The 14,313-nt window shown below is 29.3% G+C and overlaps 1 protein-coding gene and 1 non-coding gene across 2 annotated transcripts; one reads left to right on the top strand and one right to left on the bottom strand.

Annotated features, from left to right (window-relative positions):
- The first annotated feature begins 1,298 nt into the window (after nucleotides 1-1,298).
- On the top strand, nucleotides 1,299-6,275 carry LOC105790000 (glucomannan 4-beta-mannosyltransferase 2). Its single transcript, XM_012617367.2, has 9 exons — nucleotides 1,299-1,841; nucleotides 1,931-2,029; nucleotides 2,442-2,694; nucleotides 3,963-4,073; nucleotides 4,463-4,599; nucleotides 4,854-4,967; nucleotides 5,049-5,248; nucleotides 5,339-5,554; nucleotides 5,923-6,275. The coding sequence occupies exons 1-9, from the start codon at nucleotides 1,512-1,514 to the stop codon at nucleotides 6,074-6,076; spliced, it is 1,614 nt and encodes a 537-aa protein (XP_012472821.1). The 5' UTR covers nucleotides 1,299-1,511; the 3' UTR covers nucleotides 6,077-6,275.
- Nucleotides 6,276-8,880: 2,605 nt separating this feature from the next.
- TRNAL-UAA (transfer RNA leucine (anticodon UAA)) lies at nucleotides 8,881-8,963 on the bottom strand. Its single transcript has one exon. It is a non-coding gene; the product is annotated as a tRNA-Leu (tRNA).
- Between the last annotated feature and the right edge of the window lie 5,350 nt (nucleotides 8,964-14,313).

Genomic DNA, 14,313 nt, shown 5'->3' on the forward strand with positions numbered 1-14,313 from the left:
AAGGTACCAAACTAGAACAAAAAAAAAACTCAAGTATCAAAATAGTATATTAACCCAAAAAAAATAGTGAAAAAGAAGGGTTAAAACACCTTGGAGGTCCATGTATTATAGGGAGTGGATCAAATTAGTCACTATATTATTAAATGGATCAATTTTAGTCCTCAGATTATTAAAAAGAATCAAATAAATCCAAATGTAACAGCTAACATTCACTATATAAAAATGTCTTGAATTTTTGTTTCAATTATAGTTCAATTCTAAACAAAGGATTTCATTTACGAACAATAAAAACTTTAAAAATATCAACTCGTTAAACAATAAACATTAATTTTATTCCAATTTGACCTTATTTAATTCTTTTTAATAATATAGAAACTAAATCGATACATTTAATAGTAGAGAGACTAATTTAATCAAGTCCTTATAATAAAAAAATCTCTTAAGTACATTCATTAAAAAAATCACGTTCTTACCAATGCATGAACATTGTTGTCAATGCAAAAGGGTCCCAAATAACGAGAGATATGTAAAAAGAAGGCCCAATTATGCCCATTCGTAATCCTAAATGGAATATAAAGACGTAGGGATCCATATGTAAACATAGTATCTATTTAGAAACGCTCAAATGACCCCTTCTCATAATGAGAATGTATAAAGCCCTATTTCAATCTGGTCCAGTATGGAATGAACTTATAATAATGAAACCAACTCGATCATCTGATTATAAATTATAAGTTCATAATCCCAGCCTATTCCTATTTTGGGCAGAACAGATCTACTAATTCTTTGATTCCAATTAGTAAAGAGGGACCTTAAACTAAGAAATAGATTCTAGAAGCTAATTAGAAGCTAAACTAATTGCAATAATCAGGATCATTGATACTCCTGGTATAGTATATGTTATCACGCATATAATCACACTCAATTTGATGGAATTGTTTGATATTAAAGCGACGTGAGCTCGAGTGCGCTGAAACGTCTCCTATTTATGAGTTAGTGAGAGATTATGAATAATTCTAGGTTATTTCAATAACTCAATTAACCTAATATATAAATTACGAATAATTTTTCTTCAATAATTAATTTAGATTTCGATTAAATTTAGAGTGAGTTAACTGAATGAGAACTTATTTTAGTTAATTAGTTAGGATTTAAATTAATTATTTATTAAAAAATAATAAAAATTGATTCTATCAAAATAGTTTTTAACTAAAAATAAGGTGTAAGATTTTCTTAGTAAATAAATTTAAAGTTCCAAATATGACCAATTCTTACACTATAAAAGAACCCCCTCTTTACTCCGTTTCTCTACCCGCAAGAGAGTCTCTCATCCTCTCCATTGGCATTATCATTGCCTCACATCACTCTGTTTCTCAAACAGGGGGCTTCATTTTTATTGCCAAACATCAACAAACCAGTGAGAGATTCTCTTTGTTAAAAGGGTTTTTTTTTTTTTTTTTCATTTCAAAAAATCCCCTGTTTTTTACAATAAAAAATAAAGAAAAGCATAGATGGATCAGATATCACCAAAGCTACTGATTCCACAATCATTTCTAGTGAATCGAGATGATGTAACGAGTCAACTGGGCTTGATGTGGGAATTGATTAAAGCACCATTGTTAGTCCCTATGTTGAAACTTTCGGTTTATATTTGTTTAGGCATGGCGCTTATGTTGTTTATGGAAAGGGTTTATATGGGGATTGTCATTGTCCTCGTAAAGCTTTTTTGGAAAAAACCAGAGGAACGGTATAAGTTTGTGCCTATTGAAGACGATGAAGAGCACGGTAGCTCGAATTTTCCGGTCGTTTTGGTGCAAATACCAATGTTTAATGAAAAAGAGGTCCTTTTTCTGCAATTTTTTATTTCTGGATTTTCGTTGCTAAAACAGAAAGTTTAGGGTTTTTTGTGTGTGTGTGTGTGTTTCAACAGGTTTATAAGATCTCCATTGGAGCAGCTTGTGGACTTTCATGGCCGTCCGATCGTCTTGTTATACAAGTACTTGATGATTCAACTGACTCTGCAATCAAGGTTAAGTACAGGGCCATCTTTTCTTAATGGTCAAATTATGGTTCCGGTCCATCTATTATGCTCAAATCCCTATACTATCATCAGTTCCGGTTAAAATGCGGATGTGTATTTTCTTGGAAACACAATTCCAAGTCGAGGATAATATGGTTATATTGCATTTTTAGACCTTTAGTATTTCAATTTAACCTTCTTAGCTTAAAATTGTTAAGTTTGCCCGTGTCAACTAGCCAGGGGAACAATAAAAAAGTTCTTGCATTATCCTCAAGTTGTTAGCTAGCACCTAATCTAGGGTTTGAAACTATGAACAACCCCTAAATCTCAAAATTTTGAGCATAATATAAGGACTAAAATGACAATTTAACCTTAAAAGATCTCGATTTTCAAGCTATGAAAATGTTTCTTTTTAATGCAGTCAATGGTGGAGCAAGAGTGCCAAAGGTGGGCAAGCAAAGGCATAAACATAACGTACCAAATAAGAGAAAACCGAACAGGTTACAAAGCTGGTGCTTTAAAAGAAGGGTTAAAGAGGAGCTATGTGAAACATTGTGAATATGTAGCCATTATCGATGCCGATTTCAGACCGGATCCCGATTTCCTTAGAAAAAGTATCCCCTTTTTGGACCATAACCCCGACATTGCTCTAGTTCAAGCTCGTTGGAGATTCGGTAACTCTAAACATTAAATCCTAAACTTCTTATTTTTTTATCATTTAATCATCTTTTTAACCAGGCTTAAATGCAAATCTTTTAAGCTTTTTCGGGTCAAATGTGATACTTAAATAGTAGCATATCTTGACATTAAGTTTTGGGGTTCAATTAAAAATTTCAATTTTTTTGAGAGACTTAACTAAAACTTTCCAAAATTTTGAAGATCTTAATGATAATTTTCCAAATTTTTGAGGTGTCCAGAAGGGGTTCATTACTACTTAAACTTGTGTCATTTTACCCTAAAATTTGATACCATGCAGTTTTTGGTAGATGAGACAAAATTGATATTCGAAGTATGCTTTTGACTTAAAAAAACTTTTATGTACCTAAATAGAAAAACAGTATGATTTGAGGACTAGTTTGAGAATTAATCCTTTTCAATTACATTACTGCTTAAGTTTGTGTTTAATTGTGTCGGTGGAGTTAAAATAAAACATTTTTTTTATTTGGACAATGAAATTATGTCTTTGGTTTTTGTCGGCTGAGGGGTGTGGGTCCCAGGCAAAAAAAATAATGAAAAGTACCCCACCAATCAAGTTGGGACCCACTCAGCCTTCCATCTTTGAGAATTTAGCATAAAAAATTGGTCTTGTTTTTTCTTTGGTCCCTCCACCATGATAAAAACATGATATTTAGTCCTTATAATTTAATTTCACATAATTTGATTCGTTGTTTTCCTAATGTTATCCGTTAGTTTAAATAGTTAACACCGTTAATTGTTTCGGTTCGGAAGTCTATGTTGGTAAGGTTAATTAATTATATAATAAAAATAAAGGGACCAAATTATAAAAAGGTCAAAGTGTATAAACTAAATCTGAAATTTGACCTATAAAGTTTATACTAGTAAAGAATTTAGACATTCCAATCATTAATAAAGCTTTTGTCTTCTTTGACCTATAAATTTCTGGGTGGTTTTGTCATTTCAGTATAAAAGAACAAAAATTGGTCTGATTTTGCTCTCTTGGTTAACGACCAAAATTGGTCAGGAGCAGGGTATTCTTAACTGATAAGAGGTCATAAATGTCATTTCCATCACAGCAGCAGTCAAGTAGAGACTCGATAAGTTTTATTATATATTTAAATGTAAAACATAATATATCCTTTTAATAGTGATTTTGGAAATTTCTGTATAAATTTACGAAATATTTTTAGATTTATTTTGATTAATTAATTAACTGAAATTAAATTAATTGTTGAGTTAATTATTGAGTTCGGGTTTTTTTTAGTGAATGCCGACGAATGCTTGCTAACAAGAATGCAAGAGATGTCATTGGATTACCATTTCACAGTGGAACAAGAAGTTGGATCAGCAACTCATGCTTTCTTCGGTTTTAATGGTAAAAAACTTCCAGCATTGTTGAGAGATTTTGGGATTTTTACGAAGAGTGTGAGTGTTTGACTCGGTGGGTTTGACAGAGTGAAAACGCCTTGTAAGTGCTTGAAGAAGCAGACTGTGTATTATCATTTATTAAGGAAATGTGAGTATTTGCGCTTGGTAGGCGACTAGGTGCTCTCACTCTGTTGAATTTGCCGTCTCTTCAAGAACCCTCAAGCACTTAGACTCTCGTCAGAGTCGGGAGATAAAACACTGACCGAAGACAATAATGACCCGTTGAGAGATCAAACTTCGAACAAATGGCATTTTGAAGATTTCTCTCGAAAGAGTCAATCTTCCCTCAACAGGCACCAATAACATTGTATTAACTTATACATGATCCAAATGCAGGAACTGCTGGTATATGGAGAATAGCAGCCATTAATGAGGCAGGTGGATGGAAAGATAGAACCACCGTGGAGGACATGGACCTTGCCGTCCGAGCTAGTCTTAGGGGATGGAAATTTCTTTACCTTGGTGACCTTCAGGTATCTGATTGTTTCGATTCTTCATTTTACTACAAGCATTCATATCTAACATGTATATACATGTAGGTAATTTTGTTCATTTGGACCCGAATCATAAAGTCTAAATCAACTCGAAACTCAAATTTAATTTAACCTGATTTAATATTGACACAAACTCAAAACGATCTGAATCCAAACTGACTAAACTTTATGCTTAATATCTCATGTCCGAAATAATCCAAACTTAAAATCCAAATTACATTTTATCTTATTAGGTAAAAAGTGAACTTCCAAGTACTTTCAAGGCCTTTCGTTTCCAGCAACATAGATGGTCATGTGGCCCTGCAAATTTGTTCAGAAAAATGGTGGGGGAGATCATCACAAACAAGGTAAAAAAACAAAGACATTGCTGTAAATTTTTATCTTATAAACTAAATTAATTGATTTTTTAACTTTTTACCTTGTTGCAGAAAGTGAGATTCTGGAAGAAAGTATACGTAATTTACAGCTTCTTCTTCGTCAGAAAAATCATTGCTCACATGGTCACTTTCTTTTTTTACTGTGTGGTCCTCCCTTTAACCATTCTAGTCCCTGAGGTTAAAGTTCCTATATGGGGTTCGGTTTATATCCCTTCCATCATCACCATCTTAAATTCCGTAGGCACTCCTAGGTACAGTGAAATACGATCCGAGATATGATGCTTCAAGAACTCTCTAGAAAAATATATTTAATGTTTTGTATGTGTTGGGGTATTTTGTAGGTCCATTCACCTATTGTTTTATTGGATTCTTTTCGAGAACGTGATGTCGTTGCATCGGACAAAAGCGACACTCATCGGTCTCTTCGAGACCGGCCGAGCCAACGAGTGGGTCGTCACCGAGAAGCTTGGAGATGTAGCGAAGAAAGTCGCTGAAGCTAATAAAAACAAGACCAATAGCAAAGCGGTAAAGAGATATAGATCAAAATTTATGGATAGGTAAGACTCATTTAAGTACACTTGAATCCACGTCTTTATATAATATTTATAATCAACGAATCATTATAAAGAATTTATATTTGATACAAAGACAATCAGGGGCAAAGTCGGGTGTAGATTCCTCAGCCCCCTTAGTTAAATGAAATAATTCTCCTTTTAGTCTCACTTTATGAACATAGTCTGTCATATGTATTTTATGCTAACAGTTTTTAACAATAAAAATAGATTAATAAAAGGGTTAATAATACTTTTACCCTCATAAATTCCCATGATTCTATATATGTTAAATTATGATTTTAGTCCCTTACTATACTCAAATTTTAAAAAATTGAACTAATTGCTTGTTTTTTCTTGTTCTATGAAAACAGATTAAACACATTGGAGTTAGGATTTTCAGCATTCCTTTTCCTATGCGGGTGCTTTGATTTTATGTACGGGAAGAACAATTACTTCATATACCTTTGGCTACAAACCATTACCTTCTTCATTACAGGCATTGGCTATGTCGGCACCATCATTTGATCATTTTGTCAGTTTGTTTTTCTGTTGTTTTTTTATTCTAAATTTTCTCGCCTGCCAAACAAGCAAAATATAGGTCCATTTTCAATAGAGTACTGTACAGAGGACAAAGCTTTAGCCATCTTTCTTTGTTAATGGAGAGTTTCTTTGTTATGACAGATTTAAGGACAATGAGATGCAAAAATGAAGCTTTTTTGGTGAATAGTTTGCTGTTTTTGTTTCTTTTAATTAATTAAGTTTAATTAATGGAGCTAAAATTTCCCATTTTATCGAGTTGCTATCACCCTTAATAGTAATCAATTCAATTATAAAATTATAAAAATACTCCTTTTAAATTATGTATCAAAGAAGACCGTTTCTATACCATAAGGTGATTGAAAAAAAGTGTAATTACTATGGTAGCAATTACAACCTCTTGTAATTAGAAGAAATTCTAATAGTTAAATTTTGCTATTAGTCCTTGCACTTTATGAAAATTGTGGGTTTAGTCCATGTAATTCAATCAGTTTTAGTTCTTATATTTTTCAAATTGGTCAATTTTAGTCTCTGTACTTTTTGAATTTTGAAATTTTAGTTCTAACTCAAACAGGCGGACAATAGCAATTAAATTCGTTTGGTTAAATTCAATTATTAATCATGTGTTATACTTACAATTGTAGAGTATATATTCTATAATTGGATCATTCTAAGTCCCTATTTTTTTCAATTTTTAAAATTTCAATCTAGACACAAATGATAGTCAAACATATGATAATATGTTTGCCCTATCAGATTTTGGAAATATCAGAGCTTAATGAATTTAACAATTGTTGTTTGGCGAGGACTGAAATTTTAAAATTTAAAAATTCTAATTCCATTGACGTGTTTGATTGGGAAAGTGTAATTACATCGTAATCGTCCATATCATGTTTGATTATACAAGTTGTGATTACATAACTATATTAAATAAATATTTCTTATTATCACATGTTAGTCCAACAACATATGCTCTCTCAAGCACGTTTTAAAGCTTCGAATGCCTTAAATTAAAGAGTTCATAGGCTATCTCTAGTGTTTTGGCTCTATTATATCAAATGCTATCATACCCCCACAAAATTGTATAAAAAATTTTGTATTTGCATAACGAACAACACCACATAATATCAATCGGGTTATAAAAACCGTTAATTTAACAGTTAAATTAATTATTTTAATGATGAAAGGACCTAATTGATATAATTTAAAGACTTAATCAAAATAATTTAAAATAATACTCATAATATTTTATAGAGGGAATCCCTAGGTAGTCCCTAAATTATTTGTGGTCTCTTTTATGTAAAAATTTTTACTGTGATTCCTTTCCAAGACATTAACTGTGGGCAATAATTGCTGCATTATAAAGAGATTAAAAATTGCCATTGTCAGGATTGTGAACTTTCTCGACCCTGCCTTGATTTCACTCATCAACCTTTTTACCTCTGACATTTCATTTTAAACTAATTACAATTACACCTATTTTTATATTTACATCGGCTTTGTTATTTTCTTGTGTTAAGATTTTAATGTCACATTATAATGTTTGATATATATGAGAAAGTATTGATTAAAATTTTGAAGAAATTACATTGATACGGTTGGTTTATCGAGTACCTTATTAAGAATGTGATAGTAAATTTCAAAATTATTCTTTGAAATTCTGTTAAAAGTATTTGAACATAAATAATTATATATAAAAATAGAAAAAGTTTTACCCTTCGTTTAAAAATTTGAGAATAAAAAATTGATAATAAAGTCAAATATTATATTATATACAGAGAAAAGAAATTGTATGAAACTATAATTCTAAATCATTCTTATTATTTTCTAATAGAAGAATTACAACTAAATTTCTGTATACTCCTAAAACACATGCAAGCATTTTAATTTTGTGAGAGAATGTACCTATCTATCACATTACATGGATGTGGAGTTGTGGGGTGGACTATTGGGAATGAGTCATTTCTTTTTAAAGAAAGGGATAGGCAGAATGGTAAGTTTTGGTTTTGAGAATTTTGAGATTTCGGGTTTGAATGTGTGTTTCTTTTTAGATCTGTTTAAGGGTTAAGATATTCGCTCAAAATTTGGGATGATTTGTGCAAAAATGTTAGGTCCAAAAAACGGGTTTAGACAAAAAAAATTAGACCTATTCAAAATATGAGTTGAGCTTAGACTAAAACATTCAAAGCCTGAATCCAGTTTCGATTGTCTCATTTTCTAAACTGATAATATATTATATGATGTAATTTACAATACATCTATAGTAATATATAATACTCTAATGTAAACGTTAAAAATTTATCAAGTTGTCATTATATAAAATTTTAATAAATGAAAAAAGTATATCAAATTAAAAATAATATAAATATGTATATTTTTAAAAAGATAGAAGTTAACCGTTTACAAATACGAGGAGCTTGAGTAAAATTTTAGGCTCATATTTTGAGACTGATCAGGTTTAAATAAATATAAAATGCGTTAATATGATTTCAAGTCGGATCGAACTCATGAAGGTCTCTAATTCTTTTCCAGTTTTATTTTAATTTAATTAATTATTCTGGAAATTTTGAATGCAAAAATGATGCATTTTCCTTGCACAGACCATAAGCCCCATTTTGTGAAACATAGCACATGGGTTTGGCATTTATGGTTTACTACAATTGTCCTCAGTTTAATTAAAATATTTAATAGTTTTGAGATTATTTGATAAAGCTTCAGCTATAATTTGACAAGATATCGGAACCTTGATTACAAATAACTCAACGTTGTTTGAGGGGAATAAATTAAAAAACTGCTGGCTGTGAGGTTCGAACTCACGCGCACTTCAGTGCAGCAGATCTTAAGTCTGCCCCCTTAACCACTCGGGCAAACCAGCTAATTCGATAGCCTAACCTTAAATTAGTTTTAAGTATAAAACAAAATAATGGGCCTACCCAAAATTTAAAAGGTTTTTGGCTCAAAATATGAGGTAAGGCAAAAAGTTAGGTCTATTTAAAATGTAGGTAGAGTTTGAACATTCAAAGATTAAGGCTAATTTGTTTTTAGGTTAGTAATATTTTATGTTAAGATAAAGTACACGGAAGGTCCCTGTATTCTAAATCAAATTAGTCCCTCTATTATTAAATTGATCAATTTATTCCCTATACTATTGGAAAGAAATAAATAAATTTAATTTGTAATAAAGTTAACATTTACGGTATAAAATCTCTTGAAATTGATTTATTTTTTCAATTACAGTTCAATAATCAATTTTTCAATTACAGTTCAATTCCAAACAAATATTTCATCTACAAAACCATAAGAACTTTGAAAATATTATGTTTGTTAAACAGTAAATGTTAACCCTATTCTAATTTGACTTTATTTGCTTATTTTTAATAGTACAAGGACTGGATTGATTCATTTAATAGGAGAGGGACTAATTTGATCCATCCTATAATACAAGGACCTCTCAAGTACATTCCCTTTTATATTATGCTATTTTTATATATTATGTAGTTTATAACACATAAATATACAATACTATTATAATGTAAATTTAAAAAATATGTTAAGATGACTATATAAAATTTCAATAAATAAAAATATATCAAATTAAAAGTAATATAAATATATGTTTTTAAAATAATATGGACGAACCTAAAATAGGTTTGGATTAACCATTTACATTTATGGACGGATTTGAGCAAAATTTTAAGCCCATATTTCAAATCAAGCTAGGTTTGGACAAATATAGAATTTATTAATATCATACTTAAACCCAACTTAACCCGACCCATGAACACCTCTATATTAGCCTAATACAACATAAACACCAATGTTTGTTAACATCAAAATTCTATAACTCAAATCCTTTGACAAAGGGATTTCATTTGTGGGCCTAAGAAACTTTTTAGCTTCATTTGAGCTTAAGAAGTTAACATATTGGACTCAAATCTCATTTTATTTGGTTTTCATATAAATTTTATAAGGTTTAATATATTATTTAGTGACATTTTTTTTATAATGTAGTATATGTATTATTTTTGGTCCAATGTGGTACCGATATTTGAGAAAAATTAAACAATGTTAACTTTATAATGTTTAATTCAAGATTTAGGGTTGATTTTATAAAAGTTAACTGCTAATATTATTTAACTTGAATTTTTCATGATTTTGTTAATAGAATAAATTTAGTTTTAATTATGGATTTATTTAATTTTTTAATTTGACAAATACGGGCTAATTGATGAAAATTTGATGAAATTTAATTGTTAATATTATTAGTTGATTACGATTTTTATCAAATCAAATCTAACACCGAATTAAATACTAAAAGTTACCATTGTTACCTTCAAATAGTAAAATGTATAATTTTATCAAATATAGGTACCACATTAGAAAAAAACTATAAGTACCACATTAGAAAAAGTGTCAACCCCATATATCAAATTATATATATTAAACTATTTTATAATTATATTTTAATCTACCATGTATTTTTGCTTCTCTCGAACCTTTTGATTGCATCATTCATGATAGAGTAATTATGTCAATAAAAATATGTTAAAATTTTAACGTTTTAGTCAGTAATTAGACTCTTTTAAAATATCTAAAGCTAAATTTAGCTCAAACTCAATAAAATCAATTTAACAAAAATGTAAACGTTAACGATAAATTTAACATTATGCCAAATTGTTTCAATATCTAATTTTCAATTAACATTTAGTTGACTAATTAGCAAAGTGTTGAAAAAAAATCTTTGAAGTTTGGTAGAGTCTCCCAACAACTAATTTTGGTTAAAACCCCTAATTGTTTCACAATCAAGTTTAGGTTAGGCATTATTTCTTTAGCTTCAATGCTGAATGTGAAAGCCTTTAGGAGATGAAGTGGGAACACAAGAAAGCCTTTAGGAGATGAAGTGGGAACACAATTAAGGTAGTTCCTCAAGCAAATATCCTTTTAAACAAGAATGCTGAGTTTAAGGTTTAGTTCGGTTTATTCATATAATCACTTTTTTTTAAATAATCTTATTATATGTTTTGATCATATTTATTTTTATTTTTTTTCACAAAATGCCTAGAACTACCTATAGCCCCTCCTCAACCCATAATGCGCTTCAGCGCACTCGAACTCAATCTTCCTGTATTGGCAACAATGCCCCATGTCAATCAAGCTAACACTCAATCGGTTATTCATATAATCACTTTTAAAAGTAGGGGAAAGCTAGAAATTTTTTTAGGTCAAAATATAGTTTTGTCGTTATATTAATTTATAATTTTACTATTTTTAGAGGGACCATACAATAATTTTATCATTTTTAAAAAGCCAATTGTTGGGTTAAAAAGATAGTATTTACTATTTACTATTTCGTAAGTTTGAAAATAGAATTGTTGCTAATGTTTCTCAATTTGTTTTTTCATTTAAATGGAAAATTGTGCATTATTTAGACATCTTGCCAATTTGTTTGGAAAAAGGTTAACATGACATTTAATCCCTAAACTTAGTAATTAGGTCTATTTTGGTATTTGAACTTGGTAAGTGAGTTCATTTCGGTCCGGAATGATGTGACACTCTAAAATTATGCATTGTCATTAAATCCCTTATAAAGTCCAATTTCAAGGACAAAATTTGGACCTAATTGCTAAGTTCAAGTACTAAACTGATCCAAAAATAAATATATCAAAGTTAACTTAATTATTAAGGTCAGGGATTAAAAGGTTATATTAACCCTTTACCATGTTACGTGTGTAGGTCTAAAACGTTGGTTTAAAGACTTTTTTTTTTTTAATATGAAAATGTATAACATTATATTAATTTTGGGTGTTTAGAAAATAAATAAAAAGAAAAAGGCACCCTTGATTGATTAGATTGACCCATTTTTAAATATTTCTAAAAAATTGGAAATTATGAAGGACCTTGGAAACTTTACTAGAATTTTCTTCTGCAAACATGATTCATGAAATTTATTAATTGCAATTTGACATGACACAATGATTGTTGGATATTAAATTGTTGATGTTATTTCATGGAAAAGGAGACTCAACTCAAGTGCTAGGCAAAGAGGGGTCCAAAACTAAATTGACCAATTAAAAAAAAAAAGTGGGTCTATAATTAATTACTTGACTAAAATTAAATATTTAGAGACCTTAGTTTCTAAAAGGAAAAATATATATATATCCATAGTTTTGAGGTCAAGAGCCAATGGAGACAATTTTTTCCTCCAAAAGTATGATGGAGATTATTGTATTATGAGTTAAATTGTATTTTATTTTCTCTATTAAAAAATAAGAAAATTAGTTCATGTACATTAAATTAAAGAGTAAATTGATCATTTCTATTAATAATTTCATCTTTTTGTATTGTTAAAAATTGGCTTGACTAACGAAATAATCGAACAACACGTCACGTGTATAAGGATTAGTTTTCAATAGAAGGACCAGTTTGCTCTTTGATCTAACGTGCAGAGACTAATTTATCCATTTTTTTTATTAGATAAAACAAAATGTAATATGACTCTTAATGCAATGACCTCCATGATACTTTTAAATGAAAAATTATCGAATTTTATTTTTGTACGCAAGGGTCTTGGACTTCTAAAAATAGTAATATTATGATTCAATTTTGACTCTTAAATTTCTATATATAATCGGAATTGATATCATGAATTAACCGACTATCAAATTAAATATAATTTTTTAAAAAGAAACTATAATTTATTTCTAGAAATCTACCACCTTTATATATATTTATTTTACAATATAATATTTCATAATTTTTACATAATCTAATTATTAATTAATCTCTTGAAATGTTAAATGATATTAACCATGTAATAAATAACTGGTTTTTAATAATATATTTACGTTAAATAATTTGAATAAAAATAAATATATAAGTAAGCGATAGCGGAGTTAGAAAATTTTTGGGTAGAATTAAATTGTATATTTTACTATCGTAAAAATATAATTTCACCATTTTAATAGACTAGATCTTTATAATTTTTAAAAGATTGGATCAAATTTTTATTATTTTGGGGGGGCCAAAGTGTAATTTTACCATTACTAATTTAAAATTTTATAAATTATAAAGGATCTAAATGAAAAATTTTCCATTTTAGGGGGGCCAGGGCCCCTACTTGCCCCCCTTGGCTCCACCACTGTACGTAAGTGAGTGGGTTATAGTATAAGTATCTTTTCATACAAAATTCTATGATATATTTAACTCTATTCTTAAATAGTATATATGTTGAGTATTTGTTTGTCTTCCTCTCTCTTGAGGGCCTATTTTCGTATTTATAAAGTACGATATTTTGATGTGACGTACTAGTATCAAATATGCTTCATGCATGTTAACACGTACCTTCTCCTAAGATTAACATGTGTCCCCCAAGTATGAGTTCCAGTAGCAGAGTTAGAATGTTAATCTTGGAGGGCCAAACTAACAGTCGGTTCAAAAGAAGTAATATTCCAACATAACGGTCGATTTAAACATATAAACAATCGATTTTTGGGAGGGCTATAGTATATATACAAAGAGGGGAATTGCAAAAATCTTAAACCTTGAGGGGCCTACTTATATTTTTGGGAGGACCTTAGTATATCTACAAAGAGCTAAATTGCAAAAGTTTTAAACTTTGGGGTGTCATGGCCCCTTGGGCCTCTACTAGGCTCGCCATTGATGAGTTTACCTGCATGGTGGCGAAGTGTATAGAAAATGGTACGTATTAACATGTATGGAGCTTGTTTAACCCTAATACTTCACATCAAAAGATTGTACATTATAAATACGAAAATAGACCAGTAAGAGAAAGGAGAACAAAATGTAAACATCAATTAACCTAACTTTTTTTTTAATATTAAAAAATGTCAACACTTAAAAAAATAAATATTGCACATGACATGTCAGTTTTGATTAGGGAGAAATAATATAAAATTAATTTCATGTGATGTTTTTAATAATTTTCGAGGCTTAGAAAATATGTACGTTTATTTATTTGAATAAAACACGTGCATGTTTTATTCTTATTCAATAATATTTGTTGAAATTTTCAAGAAAATGACCTTATTTTATTTTATAAATTTATATTTTATTTGAGTTTTAAATTTATATTTTATTTTATAAGTTGTTGTTGTAAAAATTATAAATATTTAAATCATATTATTTTAAAATTTTAAAAGTTTTGTTTATATCTATAAAATAAATTTAAAAAAGGGTAAACTATCAAAATAGTCACTTTTGTTTCC

This window comes from Gossypium raimondii, chromosome 8 (genome assembly GCF_025698545.1).
Source record: "Gossypium raimondii isolate GPD5lz chromosome 8, ASM2569854v1, whole genome shotgun sequence".
In the NCBI taxonomy this organism is placed as follows: domain Eukaryota; kingdom Viridiplantae; phylum Streptophyta; class Magnoliopsida; order Malvales; family Malvaceae; genus Gossypium; species Gossypium raimondii.

Coding starts and splice junctions, on each gene's coding strand:
- LOC105790000 (XM_012617367.2), top strand. CDS start 1,512: ATGGATCAGATATCACCAAAGCTACTGATTCCACAATCATTTCTAGTG. Junction 4,074..4,462: donor TGCTTTCTTCGGTTTTAATG/GTAAAAAACTTC, acceptor ATCCAAATGCAG/GAACTGCTGGTATATGGAGA. Junction 4,968..5,048: donor GGGAGATCATCACAAACAAG/GTAAAAAAACAA, acceptor ACCTTGTTGCAG/AAAGTGAGATTCTGGAAGAA.